General features: G+C 41.6%; 1 protein-coding gene across 1 annotated transcript in view; it reads left to right on the top strand.

Annotated features, from left to right (window-relative positions):
• Window positions 1-343: 343 nt before the first annotated feature.
• The window catches only part of npnta (nephronectin a), a 56,371-nt gene continuing 33,374 nt past the window's right edge, over window positions 344-23,340 (top strand). The window contains exons 1-4 of the mRNA XM_073470992.1: window positions 344-414; window positions 12,004-12,104; window positions 18,372-18,422; window positions 22,294-22,386. Of these exons, the coding sequence (XP_073327093.1) occupies window positions 344-414; window positions 12,004-12,104; window positions 18,372-18,422; window positions 22,294-22,386 (316 nt within the window). The remainder of the gene's footprint in view (window positions 415-12,003; window positions 12,105-18,371; window positions 18,423-22,293; window positions 22,387-23,340) is intronic.

Here is a 23,340-nt window from a genome sequence, read left to right as displayed (position 1 = left end):
AGGAAAGGTCGGACTGCAGTGGGTGCTGTTGGTTGGAGAGCCAGCTGACTGAACTTGTGAGGAGAGGGAGCTGTGTGTGCGCTCTCTTCCCGGCAGAGTGCGTCCCGCTCCACACACACGCAGACGCACACACACACACACACGCACACAGATCGGGGTCACTCCGGCTGGTTTCACTGAATATCGCACATGAACAGTGTGGAGGAACCACAGCAGAGCCGTCCTACCTGTGCGCCCTCAAAGGAGAAACTCTGATTGCTTCCTCCGCGGTTTCCTCACCCGGCGCTGCTGTTGGATTTACGGAGGATAACGAGCAGCGTGGGCGCGTAACTCCCGAAAAATCATGGATTTATGGATAAAGTTGATGATGGTGTGCAGCTGCTGCTTTGGAGCGAGCGCGGACTTTGACGGCAGGTAAGGTTGTTTTTTTTTGTGTGAAAGAAGACATTTACAAGGTGTCTCTGCAGAGAACTGCGCTCGCTCGAGCGGCTGCAAACTGAAACATTGTTCATTGTCCTGGAAACATGTTGCTCCTGCGCTCAAATCCCTATTCTCTATTATGAGAACTTTTTTTTTCCTGGTACAAACTAATAACCGCTGCGCCTCGGAGCACGCACGGTGTCTGTGTGAGTAGAAGCGGTGTTTACACGTGCAGGAGTCAGCACAGGCGGCTCTTGTCTTGTGCAGCAGATATCAGGCTGATTATAAAGTGATGTGACAGCACATCGCCCGGTGCTTCATGTTCCAACACGAATCTGATGAAGTATGCGAAGACAAGAGGTGTGGAGACGCGCCAGATCCCCGAAGAATGCATGTGTCCGAGATTTCGATCTGCCCCATAGGTGCATCTTGAGTTGATGAGCATGATGGATGATGCTCTTTTTCTTTTTTTTTTTACAGCCTTGCATGCGTAATAAAACCAGGCTGTAATTAAGGTGGAAGCCTGGCCCATCCCTTTGTAACAAGTGTTTAAAGACCGTGTTTCCAGATTGCATGTTTTTTGTTTGTTTGTTTTGGCAAAATGCTCATTTTCTCCGTGTTACAGTTAAAAAAAGATGTGTGTGAAAATGCCACTGCTTCTTATTTGTATCATATTGAGATGGATTTCTAGAGCTCAGAGAAAATTTGGATGCATGTCCATCCAAACAGTGAGAGAGTTACACAAACAGACTCCTACTGCCAGATTTCCTACATCTCCAACAGAGCATGCAGCAAAGTATTGTACTTTACTTTTCCTGCTGTATCTCTGTCAGACAGGCCCCAGAGAGCCCCCCCCCAAAAAAAGCTGGATGCTCTCTCTCATGTTTCGCTTTTTCAAATGAGTGAAAAGAAACTTTTGAAGATTATTGGAGGTAATTGTTATTGAAATAGTGTGTGTGCATATCAAAAAAACCCCTTTCAGACTGACTGGCAGTCCCCGTTCCACCTGCTTGTTGATTCTGACATCTGGAGGTATATGGCCCTTTTTTCTCTCACCTCCCCGGCTCTTTCAATTCGGCTCAAAAGTGTTTCGAAGGGAGCAGATTTGGATATCAAAGGTTTCAACAGGGAGTGAAAAGTGTCTGTGCAAGGGAGAGAGAGGGGGAGAGCATCTGTAAGCACATGCCATATTATTGTTATTTAGGGCATTCCTTTTCTTAATCACCGTGGCTAATGTGTGTGTGACAGGCCATGTGTAGGGCTTCAACTTTTATTTCACGCATTGCCTTTGTGTAATGATCATTTGCTTGAACCTAGCAGCAGCATATTGTACATTATTAACATCCCCGCTGATTGAGTGCCTTGTCACTGTGGCCATAATTTGCCAATTTTTATGGGTATAAACTTGCCCGGGCCCCGAGTCTCTGCTTCAATATTAATTCATTGAGAGAATATCCCCTGAGACCGAGCACAAGCAAAAAAGCCATTTATTACCCAGTCTCCCTCACTTATTGCCTTTTAGAGAGCGTTCCTAACAGGCTTATCCATCTAGTCCTGAAGGGTCCTTCACGGGCATCATTGGCAAGATCATTTTGTTCTCCCATAGCTGCACATAATATGCTTACCTGCAAATCTGTGGCTGAAAACATTGTTCTGCTGTTGTTACCACTCTTTATTCAGACCAAGGACTCACGGACGACTGTCACCGTCAGCACTGAAACATGTTTGCGAAGTAAAAGGCAACACATACAGAGACTGGAGGATATTCTTTCCTGGTGATGTCACTAAATTGTTAAGTCCGATGCAGCCAAGTAGCACATACCAGACCTCCTCAGTAATAATCCAAAGCCGTGGACTGGTGCCAGGTTATGTTGGCTTTGTAATGTCAGACCCACATTTGGGTTCACAGGGGTTGAGGATGAGTGCGAAAATGCTGTCGAAGTCACATTTTATGGGCATAAGACGTTTATAGTTCTCTTACTGTTCAATAGCTGGTGTATGCCAATGTTTTTCTGAGGCATAAAGAGGATTTAAAGTGTAGCCTTGGCATACTGTATGTTTTCTGACAGCGAGCAATATCTGAAGTCGCACTCCGCTGACTGACATTTCAGTGTTTTCCTGCCGACTGTGAAGCTCGCGTTCAAATGCTAGACCTCACCAAACAAGACATATGAACTTGAAAACATCACCAGGTCGTGCCTGTTGTTTTTTTTTGTGGTGTTCACTGAACAAACAGGGAGTAAAGTGGAAATCAGTGGAGATATATATTTTTAGATTTTATATTTTTGTAAATAAGTGCTGCCTGGACAATCAAATGTTTTTGAATGGAACGGAATGTTTTTCAAATGAATCAAAATTCATTTTGAGAGGCTATGATGCATTTAGTCTGACCAATCAATGTGGATGTTGGGTTTAAGTCTAACATTGGCCAACTATTTTAGTCTCTATCCTTGACTTCTCCTCCTCCTTCTGCTGTCTGCATGTTACAGTTTTCAATGTCTCCATCTCTACAAAAAGTAAAAATACCTTTCGGACAAAAATGTAGAAACGATGTCTGGGTTTGGGTTGAGGAGGTCAATTGATGATATACAAGCTCTGTGTGAGCGCTTGTGTAACCATAGATGTAAAATATACATATACAACACAAGGCGTTCTTTTGGTTAGGAGCATTTCTTTGCACATCTATATGAACGAGGATGCCAGCAGAAATAGATCACATAAAATACACAAGATCATAAAGGCAGTCTGGTACAGCTCTCATACAGAAAGAGCGAACAATCATTGAAATAAATCTCACAAACACATGATATGGCTCGCATAATGCGTTAACTTCAAAGGCTATAAGCTGTTAAACTTACAATTACATTCACAGCAACGTACAGCGAGTCTGCTATCACACCGTTATCCGGTTAACTCAGCTAGCACATTAGCCATTAACCAAACTGACATTAGATAACATAATGCAGGCCTCGTTAACTTAAGGGGAGTAAGAAGCACGTCTTCACTCAATCTAAATCTTCATGAGCAACTCAACTTAAACATCCTCCGTCTGTTTAAACCAGCAGGTGCTCTCCACATTTAGAGTGTAACATTAGTTGGAACATCAGACAGGACTTAGGCCATTTCTACGTTCTTGATTATATTAATGCCGGCCAACAAAAACATCTTTAACTGAAAGCATAAATTATTCTCATTTTAACTGAAAATTGGTGACAGAATTTAAACAGTATAGCTGAGTCTCATGGCAGCTACAAGGCAAACTGTAACAACTGCATGACAGGGTAACACAAACTCAGCCCTTCGGTTTAGATCAATTTAGATTAATGTAAGTGCTTAGAATTTAATCCAAAACCAACTCAGCTCGGGCTCCAGCCAAGTTCGGATGTAGAAAAACAGAACGCCTGTCGAGATCGGATCGGGTTTAGCTATCACTCTCTTGGGCTTGGTGGAGATGGGACAGAGAGATGGTGCCCCAGCCACACTCTTGTCTCTTTAGCCATTTTAATGCCAGGGCTCACCTCTCGATGTCAACATCGGCTTTGCACCACCCAAGACGATTGTGAATGGTTTAAAGAAATACAAACAAACCGTAGGTGTTTTCCTGCCTATACCAAAGTGATAGAAAGCCAGACTTGGCTCCGGCACCAACACAGCACTGTGGAGAAATACTAAGTCTGGCAATGCAACTTTTTAATTTTACACAGGATGTATTATTTTGCACCGTGCGATTGCTTTTTAAAACGTAGCATATTGTTAATTAAAATGAACAGATGAATATATTTTTCCCCCCATCCATATATGTAGAGTACTCAGTCATATAATTTAAAGTATGTACATGCAATGAATACCAACATGCATTGGAAAAGAAGGAATTGCAAGAGTTTGTCGCACAGCTCTGTGACCAGACACTTGTATTGTTGCACTGAACCCACTCTTAGCTGGATGTTTGGAAAGAATGCACTTGAAGTTGTTGACAATGTATACCTCCTGTTTCTACAAAGGTTGAGTGCACCTTTTGCACTTACCGCTTAACACAAAAACGTTTTTCTCTTCCATATATTTGAATGAGGTGGACATTTTCAGTATGCCTCTCTGGTGAAGTGCATCAATGTAGAGCCTAGAGGAAGCCACAGGACATTTTTTCGTCGTGTTTATCTCAGGGCTACTGTGTTGCATTGCATTACATCATACAGGTGTTTTTATTTTTCTGGCCACTTCCGTTAAACAAAGCATTTAGTTTTAACACGCCGGCTGATATCTCACTTTAAATGTTCACCGCAGATATTCTTCGATATCCCATGTGGCGCTGCGTGTTAATGTGATCGTCTTGGCAGCCTGCGTGCAGATCTGGCAGCCTGCGTGCAGCCGCGGTGGCTCATTAAAGACTCCAGACACCTTCTGACTCCACGGGCTCATGCCTTCTGCAGGTCCGAGCAAGTCCTTCACACCAAGATGCGACGAATGCAGAATTTAACATCTACGTGTGTTTGTGAGGAAGATCCATTCCACAGTCACTCCTTCACTCCTTTTGTTCATGAATGGATAACAGATTGATCTGAATGAGGAGGACTACACCTTCATGGTGCCGATTATCACGCTACACCCCCCACACTGCTCCTCTGTGAGCGATGAACTTACTACTCTTCACTGTCAGGCAGGGGGAAATTGGCCTGCTCTGTATCCATTAGTAAAACAATGGAAGAAGGATGGCGTCCCCTTCGTGGGTATCAACCGCTCAGGTTCTGCTGGAAGAACTTCGTCTGATAGTCTGTTCTTGAGGAGAGGTGTCACACGGCATGCGTGAAGGGTAATAATTATCTGCTCGAGTTCCTTCCAGGCTTAGTGCAATTTAGGATCATTATTCACAGCCTCAGGGTAATAAATACAGGTATTATGCCCACGTCCATCTGATATGCCAGCTCTCTTTGCAGTGGAATATCACTGGGGAGAGGATTTATCGTGAAAAAAAACAGCTCTTCGTCCTTGTGCAGCGTCACCGTAACGCCCATTGTTGATTAAGATTTGTCGTTATTTCCAAAATGCTCAGAAATGTACCAAGAAATTAAAAATATGCATTTGACATCGCTGCAGTGTGGATGTGATGAAACGTCGAGCTGATGGACACAACTGCCGTCGGCTAAATTCAGCATGAAGAGAGGCCTGAGAGGAGCAGCGAGAACATGAAACGGGATTCCACATTCACTGTGTGTGTGTGTGTGTGTGTGTGTGTGTGTCTGTGTGTGGGTATTTATACATGCGTGTGAAGGAGAAAGCATTAGATATGAATATGTGATTCGATAATCCAGGACCTGATGCATCTCACGAGGTTCCTGTCTCCTTATCTCTCCCATCGCATCAAACAGACCTCCCAGACACCTCTCGCCCACCAACCACTGGGAGCCCTCTGTTCAAACGCTGCTCTTGTCTTCATCGTCTTCATATCATCATGTGCTTAGACTCAAATGGCGTGCCCCTCTGATCCTTACATGTTGAGAATACTTGATTTATATTTTTATGTATTTGTCTTAAAACCTCCAGGCTGCCAAATTTAAAACAACAAAAGACCCCTGACTTTTTCTTGCATCTGATGTTTTTATTTTTGCCCCGTCTGTCAGTTATTTTTATTTTGTGCATAATTTTTATAGTCAATTGGCCTTAGATATCCATCTACTACAAAGAATAGGGCTGCAGAGAGTTATTTTCATTATTGATCAATCTGCCTTTTCATTTCTTGTTTATTTTGGTCTACAAAAAGCCAGAACATATTGAGAAATCACAATTTACCGCAGTCCAAGTTTTGAATTGCTTGCTTAGTTGCACCAAAGGCGACTGATAGTCAATTTACTCTCACGGCGACTGAGAAAACCAGTGAATATTCACATTTGAACCGCAAGTGGATTTGGGGCTCGATTGCTTACAAATGACCTTAATAACTAATTAATTATCCTGTTAAAACTGAGTGGCCAAAAACAGACAACGTACAAACAAGCTAACAAGCTGACAAACTTGCATGTACAAAAAAAAACACTAGATCCATCTCAGTAACATATTTAGTCAAAAACACACAATTGCATGATAAAATGGTGACAAAATGGCAAAAGAGCTGCTATCGTGGATGCTTTTTTATGCTTTTATCTGTAAAAAGACAAGATGTTGAGTTGGCAGCCATTTGATTGACAGCTCATTTGAGCAGATAAGAGCTTATATGCCCACCCTAGAGCCTACAACAGCCAAAGAGTGATCGTGTCGACCATCTCTCTCTTCTTTCTCCTCTCTCCTGAGCAGTGACACGCCAACCTCCGGATGATTGATGCACCATGTAGCCAATGAGATTTCAAATCCAATAATATAAAGTTTATATCAGTTTTTAAAGCCTAAAACTTGAAAAATCTGACCAAAAATAAGAACTATAATCAGTTTTTGCCCCTTTTATGTTAAAGCCAGGGTATTTTGTGGTCATAAAACGGCTTTTCTTTTGCCTGGCACCTGGATATTTCCTTAGAAGAAATTATGTTAAGTGTTCATTTTTTTAATAGTGATTTTGTAATCTCCATGTTATATCCATGTAAGACAATGTGGACTCATAATGTTTTCCAGCTAATAGGGGCAGTTACAGGTCATCTACAGGCTTATATTGACATTAAAAAATTTAGGCCAGAAAAATTAATAATTAATGTTCAATCTCGAGATAATACCGGAAGCAGAACGAGCTTGGGGAAAAAAATCAGCTTATAACCTTTCAAAAGAGCCCAAAACCATCCCTGTGCTCGAACAACTCAACAGCAGCTTTGAATTTACTGGGATAGGTGTTTAGGATAATAACAGGATTATACAAAGATAGTCAATGATTCATTTTCTGTCAATCAACTAATTGATAAATCAACAATTTCATGGACAAAATAATTGGAATACCAGATGAGGTCACTTCCATCACATAGCTTTCAAGTCCCACGATATTGGCCGGTGATACGATGTTGAAGCTAATTAGCCGCACACACTGATCTCTGAGCAACATCTGGCAATCAAAACTGTTAGATGTGACTTTCAAAGCAACCTATGGCAATAAGAAGAGTTCTGAGAGGCTGGGACAGAAAAGCTGGCAGAATAACAAGCTTCAGTCACACGATGATTTGCCGATTTTTTTTCTCTTTATGTTAGAAAAAGGTTGGCGGATCAAGAAAGAAGACTGGTGCAAAACACCACTAAATCTCAGACATTACAACAACAAGTTTTGGTACTAAAGGCTGGACTGCCATTTGAAAAAGCTTTTATTCAGGGCCATTACAACACAATGTGTGTAAAGGCGACAGGAGTTGGACTTGTGAGTGTTATACTGAGCTCTAACTTTAATCAAAATATCTCTTTAACACACAGAATCTTTTGAAAACTGTTAAATGAATCTGGCACGGGCTGCTTCCTACTGGGAGTCATTAGCATCAATGATCACTTTGCAACATCTTATAACTTCAAAAGGAATATGAGAGACTGTGTTGTGCAGGAGCAGGTGCACCTATAGCTGCATTAACTTCCCTCCATAATCTAAGATGATTACCTTATGCGCATTGATGAATAAATCAAAGTGTGTGTGTGAATACATCAGGATGAAATCCAGTCACCCAGATTTAAACATCACTGAAATGTTATGGGAGGCTGTCAGATGTTCTTTTTTTAAAGGTGTCACCATCCTCCAAATGAAGTGATGATTGCAACAGGCAGAGACGTTCTTGTTTTGCCTCATAGCAAGTTTACAGTATGGAGGGACAGCAGGTGCCATATTTATGCATGTGTGTCTGTGTGTGTGTGGGTGCATATCAGTGGTAGAGACAGTTGTACCTAAACCTGGCTGTTGTCCAGACCCTTTCCTTTCCTTTCCTTTTCCTTCCATTACATTTTCTTGCCTTTATCCTTTCCTGTACTTTCTGTCCTATGTCCCGTTTTCTTTCCTTTGCCTTTTCACTTTCTTCTCCTTCCTTTACCTTTCTAACTTTCCTTTGCCTTTGCTGTTCTTTAACTTGTCTTTCCTTTGCATTTTGTCTTTTCTTTGTCCTTTCTCTCCCTGTTGTCTCCTCACCTCTCCTCTCCTCTCCTCCTTTTTTTCTTTTCAGGTTCAACTTTATTTTGTCACTTGAAGGGCAATTGGTTGTACTTTTCCTTTCCTTTCCTTTCCTTTCCTTTCCTTTCCTTTCCTTTCCTTTCCTTTCCTTTCCTTTCCTTTCCTCTCCTTTCCTTTCCTTTGTCCTTTCTCTTCCCATTGTCTCCACACCTTACCTTACCTCTTCTCTCCTATTATCTCCTTCTACTTTTTTTCTTTTCAAGTTGATCTTTATTTTGTCCCCGAAGGGCAATTGTTCTTTTTTTCTGTCCTTTCTTTTGTTTTATTCATTTCCTTTACTTTGGCTCTTTCCTTTCCTTTGCTTTCCTTTTTTTACCCTTTCATTGTCTTTTCTCTGCCTTTTATCTCCTCTCCTCTCCTCTCCTCTCCTCTCCTCTCCTCTCCTCTCCTCTCCTCTCCTCTCGGTTTGCTTGGAGAATCTCCCTGCCTGACTGCGTTCTTGCTTGCCAGGCAGCAGACAAACATTTTCCCTGGATCTGCCACTCTCACTTAGCATCCATCGGGTTTTTTTTTCTCCAATGAGGTGATTGGCAGCGGGGGCAAGCATTAGCATTTCCTCATCTTGGCATAGAGACGCTAACAGGCAGGGATAGTGGCAATGGATGTGCCTTGAATACTGAGCAACATGCTTGCTCTCTCATCGCGGCACAAAGGAAAGCGTCTTTTGTGTGAAGGAAGTATATCAAGAGAATTTTCTTCTTTGTCTTGTAACTGGATTAATGTGTTTCCTGCTCCTGCTGTACAACTGAAAACCTGAATAGTCACCTCAGGTCACTCCGTTTTCATATAGCTGTTTTGTGATCCATGCAAAACTCTCATGTGATCAAGATCTTGATGAAAGCAGCCTCAGTACTTAAGGAAAAAGAGGTTTCTTTCTTGCACTGTAGCAAAAATTCACCCAGCCTGTGATTCATTTATTTCTCCCCAGATTTTAGGTAACATGTCCGAGCCAGGCTCTCAAAGTATGCGGCTTGGATTTTCATCAGTATCCTTAAATGGACTCGTTCCTTCGCCTTATTCTCTCCATAAATATGTGGTGAGCCTTGGTACAGATAAAAAGGTAATCCACATACACTGTGTGCCAAGAAGCTATTTCTTGCTCTGAGCAGAATAGAACATGGTGGAACAAAAAACATCCAGCTGTAATTTCTCTTAGAAGAACTGCAGCGCGTGAAAATACCCTATATCCGTATAAACACTAATACCTGCGTGCTCTCGCTGTGGAAGGGATGATGATATCTTCCACTGTCAGGATATTGACTGATAGGTCCTTTAAAGGGACACACACTCAGGCATGTAATAAATGGATACAGAAAGCATTTTCAAGGGCATCAGACAGGACAGTATGGAGCCTCTAATCTGTTTCATAAGCCTTATAATGAACAGTAACGTGGTCTTCTCAGATGTGGTTGTCAGTGGTGCTTTGATGCACACGGAAGGATAAATTCAAATCGGGCCTGGCAAGCTTTCAACGCAGGTCTTTAGTTTGACATCGCACAAACCAACAAGATCTGATGCGCTATCAGTTTTATTTCCGTGACAAGACGATAATGTGCTACAGGGAGGCAGTGAAAAGTCGAGTTTCAGCACCCTCAGAAAATGTAGTGTGAGTTACATAATTTAGAAATTATTGCTCTTATGTTTATATAGAGCTGGAACAATGATTTGATTGACAGGAAGTTAAGCTGCAACTATTTTGAAAATCAATTTAATCAATATTTGTTGGCTTCAGCTTCTCAAATGTGACTATTTGCTGCTGGTCTTTGTCTTACTGTGAATGACAGTTCACTGAATATTCATTATTTACCACTGTAAGTGAGATACAAATGAAAGATGTACAAATGAAAGATGTCACTTTGGGATCTGGTAAACTGTAAAAGGCATTTTTTACTGTCAAAGCATCTGCAGTTCTCCAAAAAGTGTTAACATGTCACGTTTCTGCGTTAAAATGTCTAAAAACAACTATACCTGTGTTGTATGTTTTGTTGAGTTGTGTACCTACCCTATCTCAAATGTTTCCAACCATGTTCAAACCCAGAGAAGTCTGTAATCATATTCAAGGTAACAGCACATTTCTTATTGATGCCTGTTGCTATGACTTCCGAGAGAGTCTGAGAGTGAGGCAGGAAGTCCATGACTAAACATAACATGAATAAAACTTTAATAAATTACCTCGTTTGTGAACATTTCTGCCTGAGTCACGTAGGCAAATTTACACCGGCAGTGGTGGTTGTTGAAGACAACAACTCCCATTATCCCATTCTTTGTACTCACCACTGTCAAGCTAGCGTTGGGACATTTTGGCTTCACTTTGTCTGCCATTATTGTGCCACTAGCCCGCTAACAGCTTTAGCAATACCATTGGCGGTCCTAGCTTGCATGATGCCCTGGGCGAACCTCAACTTCAGCACCCCCGTCCTTATTTGTATTAATATCTCATTCATATTGTAAATATTAAAATTCTGAGTTTGAATTTCTTCTCCAAAACTACATAGTGCCCCTTTAAAAGTTGAACATCTGGGAAACGCCGTCCATCCACTTTGACTGGGTTTGAGCACCAAGCATCAGTTGTTGGATGGAAGTGAGATGCCGTGCAGCGATCGTCTCATCTTAATCCAAAGCCTCCGTTTTTCCTCCAGTACTGATGAATGTATTTCTGTTATAGGTAATACCTGTTTCAGCAATAAAAAAAACAAAAAACAGTTAAAAAACAAAAATGTAGAGATGTTGAAGGAGCCTCAGGCCGCTGCATCTGTATGCGCTGCCGTTGCGGTCGACAGTCTTAAATTTGAATTTATGAGGTCTGAATTGTCAAAAACATCTCTACAATTTAAAATATTCATCTTTTAATTTTGTATTGGCAAAATGAGTCAAGCTCTTTTGTGTCAAAGTCCACATTTCTGACATTAACCTACCACTGAACCTAATACTGTATTGCACTTACCTGCAGGCAAAATGTAGATTAACCGAACTCACTTCCCTGACCCTGTTCCTACATCAAACTAACTGTGCTTCTTCACAGGCACACATAAATACATCTTACCTTTACACTTACCTGTACTGCTTTAATAAGAAGATGAATTATTCAAGAATCAGTCTTAAATTTGGTTAAAAAATAATCTTGAAAAGGTTGTGAACAGTATTAGATTTAGCCCCTGACTGTTTTTTGACATTTAATTGGCAAGTTTGACTTCTGTATTGCTGCACTTACTAGAAAGTGCTAAAAGGTTTTTTCTTTAATGCATACTCAATATATATATATATATATTAGTCTGTTCAGTTTTAATATGTAAACCCAAATGCATGAATCAATGAATCAGTCTATTCAGACAAGATAAAAACATTTAACAGCCGGAGACTGAAATGAATCATGTAAATGCTCTGAAGCCTCCAAACAACATTGAAAAGACCCCTTCTTTTCATTAAGACATTTTAATTGGCTGTGAACTAATTATGTCATTCTTTCACAGGTGGCCGCGGCAGATGGCCTCGTCCAATGGCCTGTGTCGATACGGGGCCAGGGTGGACTGCTGCTGGGGATGGACGCGCCGCTCCTGGGGTCACTGCCAGCGTGAGTGCCATCATGCCTGCTGCTGCTGCTGCTGGGGTGAACAGGGCGAACAGGGCTAACAAGGTTGCGAGGTTTCAAGCTGGGGTCAAACATGCTATTAGACGGAGGAGCACCACAGTAAATGGAGGCTCGGGGAAACACACACACATGAACGTTGTCACAACAAACAGCTAATGGAGCCTCACACACATCTTTGAGTAAAGATTGACGGTAATGGCTGGTTGGACCGGAGGCCTGATTGACAGTTACATTCACACTGCGGGGGGCCCTAATGAGGGGGAGACTGCAGCTGCATGTGGACACATTCAAGGGTAGATGGGAGATTGATTATAGATTACTAATGGGCACAAACAAGCTAGCTAATGCTGCCAGATCAAGAAAAATGAGGGACACAATCCATGGTGATATCAGGTGACGTGTCCGGTCATTACACCCGAGTCAGAATGACTGTGTGAAATATTAACGCGTAACATTTCCAACATATTTACGTTGTGTAACAATCCTCCGCTCTCCTGTAATGCTACCCTGTGAGGTGTGAATATTACTAACATAGCTTCAAATCTGGGCAGTTGCCTCACAAATGTCAGATCCTCTGCTCGGCTCGGTGCTGGTGCTGGTGTAGCTGCTGCTTTGCTGCAGAGGTTAAGGGGTTAACGCATAATCAGGCTCTTCACACAGCAGGAACGATGCAACCCGCTAAGTTGAAGGAAGAGTTAGACAGTTTGTGAAATATAGTTATCCGTTTCCTGGCCAAGAGTTAGATGAGAAAATCAATAGCACTCTGTCTGTTGGACATGGAGCTACAGCCAGCAGTCAATTAGCTTAGCATAAATGACTGTAAACCACCAGGAAACCAGACAACATATAAAGCTCCCACTGTACTACCAAATTAAACTAAGAAGATGTTTATTAAAGAGTTTCAGCGGGGCCGATGGGTGGATTGTTTTTACTTTTGGACAAAGCATGGCTAGTGTTTCCTCGTTTCCAGTCTGCATGTTAAGCTAAGCTAATTGGCTGCTAGCGGTAAATTCATATTTAGCATGCAGATAAGAGAGCTGCCAGTCTTCTCATCTAACTCATCAATAAAAAAGTTTTTTTTTTAGTTTTTTAAAAAAAAAAACAACTATTGCTTTAATGTTTAACCATACCATAAATTTATTAAAATACTTTAAAATACCGTTCGTTTTTGTATACAGTGTTTTTTTAGCATTTTCGATCATTTAAAAAATTCTGTATGTGTTTTTTAACTAGCGTGGTTAGCTTGTCAGCTACCCCAGCTGGCTGCTAAAATGGAGAAAGAGTTGAAGAGCTAAAACTTAAATCCCGTATCCAGCAATGAGGTCGGAGCTTTACGGCTTGCTTTCACAAGACGGTGTAACCGCTGTGTCGGTCACTTTCTTTTTTTTTTGCAGCTCTTTGAAGCACCGAGTGTAAAAAACGAGTCGTACTAACCTAGTTGACATATTAACGCTAACGGTTATCTATCCATCTACAGTAAAGGATTAAAAAAGAACATATATACAAAAACGAACGGTAAACTGTTAACAGTACTTACAAAGTGAACTGTGAACAATCACGGCAAGAACAAGCACAAGAACACAGCAGTAACCCAACATTTCACTACTGTGACCGCTTGTTGGACCAAAGTGGCAAAGTTCCTATTATTTGTCAGTGATGCATTTTGTTGTCGAAGCTGCTCATTTTCTCCCCTCAGACCTGTATTTCACAAGCTGATCCTTCACTTTAACTCCTTTTCGGATTCTTTCTCTCTTCGTTGGCGAGCAGTTTTCCATCAAAATTTGACAATTTCCATCTCAATAGTGCCTCTTCTCTATTGTTTGTCCCACAACTGCGCTCGCCTACCACACAGATAATGCATGAAAATGACAACGTCTGCCCCCTTTTCAATCAGTGTAGGCATCCAAAGCACTCTTTCCTTTTCAGTGAAGCGTATCTAAAATGTCCCGGTTTGTACAACACGGTGGAAACACAAAGCAGAACACCAAAGCTTTACAAATTCTTAAAAGTTGAGTTCTTCAGTTATGGGTTGTTAAGTTCCTGCTGTGGAAAACATCTTAAAAGGTTCATAACTCTGCATGCTGGTGTCAGGCGGTAAAATAATGTTTATTAATCCACTCATTTTGTGTTTTTCTTTGCTGAAATGACCATATTTATGTTCTCATTGTACTGAAGCTAATCATTCCATGCTACAGCTGACTTTTTTGTTTAACTCATTGTATTTTGTACATGAAATATGTCACACACTGCTCGTTGGGTCCGCTGCAGCTTAAAGATGCTACTTCTCTGAACTTCAGCTGCTACTTTCGACTCCAGCTTCATGTAAAAGAGGCAGAGTGGCAGAGTGCCATCTTTTCGCTTGATGTTGGAGCGCACTGAAAGGTTTCTTATTTTGTTCTGCAGAACACAAACAGTATTACTGGAGTTCGTGGCCTCAGTGTTTTGTATTCTTACAGCTCAGCCAGATTAACCTCAGGTCTAGGCAAGACAAATCTGCTTTTTATCCACCTCTCGCTTCATGTCTATTAGAAGCAAAATATGATAATTTTATTCTTACATAAACACTGAGAGCAAAAAAAAAAAAAAAACTACTTATGCTAGCGGTTTATGGGACAAACCGAGACTTGTAGCTTGAGGAGGGTTGATTTCACGGTTATAAATTAGAGTTGTCCTCGTTCAAAAAGCTCTTACCTTTTCCCAAGGCCTTGACACTTGAACTACACAATCTGTGCTGGAACAATTTAGGCAAAAGCACCACTGTTTTACACAGACAGCTCAATTGTACCGTTTGATAGGGTTTGTCTGAACATGGGGCCAGACTCAGCAGTAATCCTGGCAGGAGTCAGCCGCCTCACTGCCCAATAGATCCCAGTGCATCTGTACTGGGCTCTCTGCCTTTACGGCTTTCCGTGAATTCAAGGTGGAATAGATGTGGGTTTTGGACGAGGACGAGACAGAAGAAAATTACTTTATTATCACAGAAGCTGAGATTAAGGGGCAATGATTCATGGGCTGATTTTTTTATTAGCCCATATTTCCACAACACATGTTCTAGTGTAGCTACAGCTCCTCAGAACAAAACATTCATTGTTTCGCCTCTAGAAATGAAAGGCGACGATACATCATACGTGACATTTATTTAATAATAAATTAAGCACAGTAAAGCTAAAAAAAAAAAAGAAGGTTTGCATCCATCACTCAACCAGCCGAACAGCAGTGTGTCAACATGTTTTCTTTGTTGTTCTGGAGTCCCACATGTTCCACGTTGAGCCAAAAATGAGAAAATTTTGAGTTTAACCACCATTTCAAGCTGCTACACCACTTTCACTCCACCACTATTTTTTATTTTTTATTTTTTTTCTTCAAGAACACCATATCTGTTCTGTGAGTTAAATCGCTCAGCGAGTGCCTGCCTTAATGCTTCCAAATGCTCCCGACCGGGTGCACAGCTCAAATCGCTCACTTGAGACTACAATCAGTATTCCATCAAGTCTGTAAGGTGCTGATTTAAACCTTGGAGGAGGGAGGTGGAAGGTTTGAGGGAGGAAAGGAAGTGTAATCACGGGTGTGTATGTGTGTATGAGAGAGAGGATGCAGTCATTACAGATTTCGGGTCTCGGTAAGGTTTCTGTAGCGATAGGAGAGATTAGATTGGAGCTATCGGATTGTGGCTTTCTCAGCCACGGAGCTCAGCGATCAGTTTGTGGGACTTCCCTCAAAGAATGAGAAACTTAATGGATCAAGCTCCCAGGAACTGAAAGAGAGCAGGAGAGAGGACAGAGAGGACTAAAAGTTGGAGAAAGTGAAAATCCTGAGGTGTAAAGGAAATGCTTTAGAGGTAAGGAGTTGAAGATGATTGCTGCTGGAGTGGGGGAGAGAAGTCAGGAGAGGGAGACAAGTGAGTAAGTCGGGCAGATGGAGAAGGAGAGAGAGGAGTTTTAGATTTATAGAACTGAAGCTCCACTTATAATGTTCTGACAGGCCATCCGGCAGGCAGAGCCACACTCGAAGCTACTTATTCTAACCAGCTGCCATCGTGAACGTTTTACTGCCACTGACAGCGTTTGAACATTTGCTCAGCAGTTGCATTTCCAGTGTAATACAGTTTATAGTAATTACACTGGAAATCATTTTCATATCCTCCGCTCCTGATGAAGATAGAAGGATGCTAATCAACAGGTTGATCCCATCAGTGTTATTATGCAAATGGACCACCCAGTCAGTCAGGTGATGCAAGATGTGTGAGGTTGTGAGAGAGGCTTTAAGGCTTTAATTTGAAGTGTGTTACATCCATATAAGATGCTCTGAAAAGTGGCTTTTGCTTGGAAAATCAAGAAGACAGATGTTTTTAAGACCGCTTTAGGGACTGACTAAACAAGTGAGGATTACACAGCCCAGCATTTATCTGAATTAAGTTCATATCGGACAATTCTGCACCTCACATTTAATGTTAGTCCTCTATGTGGAGTGTGAGGATGTGAAGGGTGGGGTGGATTCAGGTGTGGTGCATCCGCCGTTAATGCAGGAGACAGAAGTCTGTGTCCGGTCACAGGTCTGCAATTAATGTTTTGGGTTAACCACAAACTTCCCCTCACTGTAACCAAGTGATTTGTTGCCTAAAGCTGAACCAAAGCTTATTTACTGTATCGCCAATCTTTTCTCTAACATCAGCCATGTCATACCTGCAGTGAACTAGAGCTGCAACAATTAGTCAATGAATCAGTTAGTCGGTTAAAAGGAAATTAATCGGCAACTATTTTGATAATAGATAGTTTTCAATAGTTTTTCCAGCAAAATTGTCGTTGACATTGGGTTTGAATATATTCAAACTGATACTGAAATTTGACTTGACTTACTTGAGAGTTGGCTCCTTCACACTTGACATTTGAAATTCAAAAATATTGAGTTTAACTTTTAAAGCAACTTTTGATTAGGTAAAACGATTAAAGTTGCAGAAGACAACCCTAACCCTAACCCTGGAGGAAGATGGTTGATTATTGAGAGGTATTCCCGGATCATCAAACTTCTGACCACCTTGACACTTAGTAATCGACAAACTTGCTTCTGACTTGCCTTTTGCAGCTTTAAACATTGATGAGACACTAATTAGAAGGCCTTGTGTAGCCACACAGCTTGAATGTCTAATTTTTAAGGCTTATGCATTAAAAAAGACTTTTTCATTTTAATGGACAAAATTCTGAGACCTTAACTTGTCTCAAAGGGCTTGACTTGTTTTTGATTAACTTCTTCCTAAGGACTTAAAAACTGCTCTGATAGAAAGACACTTTTATTTTCTCTGCATTGTAAAAGGAGCCGGGTTGAATATCAGCTCCATATTAAATAGATCACACATTATAATTCCTTCAGAGGTCCTGGTGGATTTTACAAAATCCATTGAGGCCAGGATTTAGTTTGATTGAGTGCAGTCTTTGTTTCGACAAATGGTGTGGACAGGATTAAGGCAGGACTTTTGAATTGGTAATTCGAGCTAACAAGTGAGCGATGAAAGCAGAAAAGTGATATCTCTGTTTTAGTAATTCGCTTTATCGCGATTGTCTGTGCCGCTTCCTTGTCTGCTCCACTTTCTTTTCATGCTCGCTCGGCTGTAAAGGCTCGTCAAAAAGTGTGCCTATTCATCTGCTGGAGGTAATAAGGCGAAAGCAAAGTGAAGAGGTTTTGCTCGTAAAAATTAGAGCAAATATATTCAGAAATAAAAGGCACGAGTTCAGAATTGCTTGACACAATCTCGGCTTTAAAGGCACTTTGAAATTGGCTGATTTAAAAATCAAATGTCTTCTCAGTTATCTGTTCACAGTCAGGTGGCTGCTGCGTTTGTTTCTATATTAAAGGAACCTGAGCCGTGATGTTTTCATCTCTCAGCACTAAGAGAGATTAATATTAGTGTTTCACACAGCGTGTGAGGGGAAACTGCTTTATTCACTTCCATTTAGATGTGAGTGATAAGGAGTAAGTAGTTAACATTTTCTGGAATAAGAGAATATCCCTGGAGACTGTGCTTTTATTGGACATCGTTTTAATGATTAAAACTCAATTGTAATTGCATTTAAAATCTACGATTACCTAAAGGCAGCAGGGAATATGTGTGGCTCCAGAACTCCAGACTGTGTGTGCACGTGTGTGGATGTTTTTTTGTCAAAACCACCACGCTCTGCCCTCTAACATCATGTTGATTTTTTTTATTTTTTTGCCCGCAACCTTTGTTTGTTTGTTTGGCTATTTGTTTTGCAGCTCTCTTCGCCCTAACTCACAGAGTAACCAGGATAAGGTGCCAGCCCCAAGGTTAGCTCTACATGTTTCTTGAAATAATCTTGCTCGACATGCATTGCCGGGGGCACATCCTCTGAATCCTGGTCTCACTCACTTATTTATAGAGCCAAGCCACCACTAACACCTCACACCCTTTGGCAGCAGCCATCTTCTCCCCCCCTCTAGCCTCAGATCTATGCAAACAGCTTACACTCTGCAGACCTGATTTCACCTGAAGCCATGTTAAACATGAATTATGCTGAAGTTCTTCAGTGTCTCATTAAGATTCAACCGGCCCTCCAGTCGAATGAGAATACTAATGAGGTCCTGGAAGCTGAAATCCATAATGTTTTTTAATTAATCAATCAGTAATATATCCGTCTGTACGGTGCAGAGACAAAAAAATTGATTATTCAGTGTGGTTGGAGAAGTTCTGCATACATAACTCAATCTAAATCTTGATCGGGTTAGTCGGGCGGAGATTTTATTATGTAAATAAATTGTTAACCACGACATTAACAGGTTGATCAGTGACATTTTCACTAAATAAAGAGTTCAGACACCAGGCGATCTGTCATCTGTGTAGCATGTGTGCTGACATTTTGGCGATTAAAGGATTAAATAATCAACGGAAAAAAACTTTGATTTCAGATTATTTTTCATTTATCAAGCAAAAGTGCCAAATAAGCTCTGGTTCCAGCATCTCAAACGACCAGAAGTCTCTGCTTCTCTGTGTTTTATATACAAAAATGGTTACAAAAAAGTTGGGACCCCATGTAAAAATAAATTAGTTTGTAGAGTTGCAATTGTAAACTGAATACTGTCGGGTTTGGGACGGCTGGTCTAACAAATAAGCAATTTTAAGGCGTCACCTTGGTCTCTGAGGACAGCAGGGCTTTCAATCTTTCATATTTGGCATTTTAAAGGCCACTAATTAATTTATCAGAAAAACATTCAGCAAATCAGCCAATAATGACATAATCATCACAAGCACCCTCAGGTGATCACTGTACTTAGTTGATTGCAAGATGATGCAACTTGTAATTAATTCATAACGATAATGATTTCTCTTACTTTGATGAAGTACTGCATTGCACAAGTATAAAAAATCATAAACAATATCTGCATCGATTAAAAGATAATGCTTTCCTTTGTGTTTACCATCTGGCATCGCGAACAGTCAATAAATCAAAAGAATCTGCATCTGTAGCAGCAGTATGCTGTCCTGAGTATTGGCTGATGTAAACCAGAGTGAAAGTGTGTCATCACTCGGCATGTTGTGATGGCGTTCATGGAACGAGGGGTCATACATGCTATGTTTGGCCTTCCAGCTGCTACGACCATTTTTAGTCCTGCGTGTCCTCTGCTGTGGTTAATGAACGCTGGCCGTTTCACTGATCTCTCTGCCAGGCCAAGAGGCTTAAAATTACCCTCACAGGCAAAGCCTGTTGATGGCCGCCTCTGATCCAGCTAATCAAATCCTCCCCCATGTAGGAGAATAACAAAAAGCACTCCACTTGACTACCCTCTAACTAACAACATCACAAGCTTTCATTTTATCTGCTGACCAGACCAAGGTCTAATAAACTTCCACTTCCACAAAAGTACAACTCTTTTTTGTTTCCCTCAGAAAATCGGGGCCATTTTTAATTTGTAATTGTGACTGCTCGGTGTGTTAACACTCTGGCTCATATCACAGGCCGGTCCAAGTAGGGCAACAATGCGTTCTTTCTTTTTGATTACATAGCCTAATAAAGTAGAATGAGTCTGGAGATGTTATCGACTCCAGTTAAAGGATTCATCACATACCTTTGTGCCTTTGAATTCAGCTCGAACAATGTTACTGACTGAAATCCGAGCGCTTGAAGTTGTTCTTCTTGGCTCTGCAAGCTGAATGTGTATGAATGGAAATTTCAACCCTTTCTTCGTCACTTCTATTAGGTGTCCCTCAGAATGCTTTTAAGCAGCTTTCACTTTATTTCTAGCTTTTATAAGAAATCACTGGAGGCACTCAAAGTATAAATATATCCTCCTGCACAGTTCATTGCAAACATATCCAATGCCATCAAAACAGGATTTAGCAGGATTATTCTATGTCTATGTGCATACTGTATATTTTATGAATATAGTTGCAAATGCACAGTGTGGTGAGGAGTTCATGGCAGTTTGTGTAAAATAGTTCTCATAGTAAAGGAGTGCAGGTTCTGCCAAATAATGTATGCGCAAAACCTGGCGAAGACTAAAATGGTGGAATAGTTTTATATAAAAAATGTGTTCAGACCCAGATAAATGCCTCATGTTATAGATGAAACCAGGAACACAGAAATGTGGCTTCACCTCACAATTTATGTGCAAAAGCAGAAATATTCAGTGCTTTATTGTGGTGCCATCAACACAACAAACTCTGTTCCCTGTCCATCCTCTTTCCACTGCGTTGGCACACTGAGTTTCCGGATGCAGAGCACAGCTCTGGCAAATAAACACAGGGTCATCCAGCAAAAAAGTTGGATCTCATTGGTATCTGAAACAAGACCAACACAGCCCCTTGAATTTTTTAAATCCAGTGCTGGACGTCCTCTCATCTGTTCATCTTTCATCCTAACCCCTAACTTTCCCCCAAATTTAAACTGAAGTGAAGTACGTTGGCCCTGACAAAATGCACAAAGAAACAAAACGCAAGCAAGCTAAGAAAACATCTTCACCAATTTGACCGCACATGTGCTGCTCTTCTTCTAGAATAGAAGAGCAGCTACCCCACCAACCCAAAGCGTTTGATGTTTGAGAATCGCTTACTGCATCTTTAAATGGTGTGTTTACAAACAGCAACCAACAAATCCTACATAGCATACAGTACCTTTAAGTTGCTGTGCGTTGAGCTCTCGGGGCCTCCGTAGATATCCCTCTAATATTTATACAGAGAAAACTAAAGCAAATCTCCTTGGTGGGGGTAATATCTGAGGGATTGCTAAGACGACAATAAAGTTAACCCTACAGCTGCGTTTCTACAAATAAAACTACACCATCAAACCTCTTCAGACACACAGGAAGCACTCTCCACTGGTATCACCCTCTGTCTCTTTCACTCTCAAACACGGGCACGCACACGTATCTCCTGCCTCTTCCAACAGTGATAATTAAGCCCTCTGATTGCACTGTATTATGACAAAATTAATGAAGCTTTTAATGAAAATTAGTAACACTTGGCTGAGGCCCAGTGTATCAGACATGCTTAGCAGCAAGCTGCAGTAAGCATAGTCAGATAAGCAGGGCAAGCCTCCAGCTCGCTGAGAGAGAACACAGAGAGGCGGTGAAGCCGTGCAGCTGCTGCGTCTACCACATCTCTGCACACACACGCTCAAAATATCACTATCCACACACTGTGTACAATCTGCAGGGCTGCTCTTTACTCAGGCGCTAATTATAATCTACTGTTTTGGTGCTCTAATTGTTTCAGCTTCAGTCCAAGGGGAAAATATTACTCGCCTAGGTAATCCTCGTTGGCCGAATGCCCGTGTAAATATCAGTGCTGCTTTTTTAAAACTGAGAGAATCAAAACTTTGCTTGGTGGTAAAAGGTCAAACTTCTCATTTATCTCACGCAGAAATTAAATGATTTATTATCGGCAAGGACAATAAAACTTTCCCAAGACCCAGTGGAAAATAAAGCTATAGTGTTTAGCTGAAGATGGCTGCTCCATTATCATTAGTCAATGATAATAGCTCTGTCACACAAAGAGAAAAGAAACAAACACATCTCCTTTATGAATGATATGGAGTAAACTGATCATTTGCAGCCAAGTCAAGGAGCAGTAGGATTAAGTGCTTTGTCATCCTGATCTTGCACAAGTTGTCTTCCAGGGCGTTGCACTGATCTGTCTCTTCCTCTTTGAACCCCCTTTGATTAGCTCTGTGTCAGCCTGGCTGCAAGCACGGCGACTGCGTGGGACCCAATAAATGCAAGTGCCACCCCGGCTTCACCGGCAAGACCTGCAATCAAGGTGAGCTCCCGCCTGGAACATGTAGACACAGCTGTTACTTTGCAGTTGTGTGCGACTTTTTGGAATGAAGACAAACACCACAAAGAAATAAAACCGAGTCAGAATATATGGTCCTCCTGAACACTCATGACTGCAAAGCCAAAGTGGCCGGCTGTCGTGCCCCCGCCCCTGAGCGATGGCAGCGTAATCATTGTTGATTGTGGCCACATCTCCGCCACACAAACACCAGCGTATTAAAGTTGCAGCTTACCCCGCGGGGCGGAAGCTGGTTTTCCAGGAGTAAGGCGCTTTAATCACAAGGGTAGGAGGTGGAGAGAGAGAGACAGAGAGCTGATTCAGCTCAAATGGAAATGTGTGGTGAGGCCATGTTGAATGATCCCGGGAGTGCATCCTCTCCTGTGAAGATAACATCTCAATTACTGACCTGAGATAACTTGGCTCGGCTGAGTGCAACCGTTGCTATTGAAAGTGCGAGTCTGTGTGTGTGTGTGTGTGTGTGTGTGTGCGAGTGTGAATGTTTGGCAGATCGGACATGTTGAAAAGCGTTAAAGCTTCCTAGTTAGACCCTAAGTTGACGTGGATCCAAGCAGCTTGAAAATACTTGTGGAATTCACGCCCTGAGACAGGAATAGGATAGCGTGTAATTAAAAACAAGGGTTGGGGTGGTGTTGGTGGTGGTGTTGGTGGTGGTGGTGGTGGTGGTGGGGGGTGGGGGGTGGTGGTGTTGAAATCCTTTTCGGAATGTTCCAAATGACTCATCCTGCATTTTCGAGGCTATAGGTGGCTCCTGTCTGCCCGGCTAGACAGCTGTACTTTGTCTTAATCTGCAACAAAGGCGGAGAGGAAAAAGGATCAGCGTCACATATCCAACTACAATAGACTCGGCTGCCGACCGTTCAGACAGACTTATCTGACAAATGTGATTCCGAGACCTTTCAAGATGAAACTGTACTT

The sequence above is a fragment of the Pagrus major genome, chromosome 1, assembly GCF_040436345.1.
Source record: "Pagrus major chromosome 1, Pma_NU_1.0".
Classification (NCBI taxonomy): domain Eukaryota; kingdom Metazoa; phylum Chordata; class Actinopteri; order Spariformes; family Sparidae; genus Pagrus; species Pagrus major.
The sequence above is the reverse complement of the archived record's forward strand: the minus strand, read 5'-3'. Positions and strand labels throughout refer to the sequence as shown.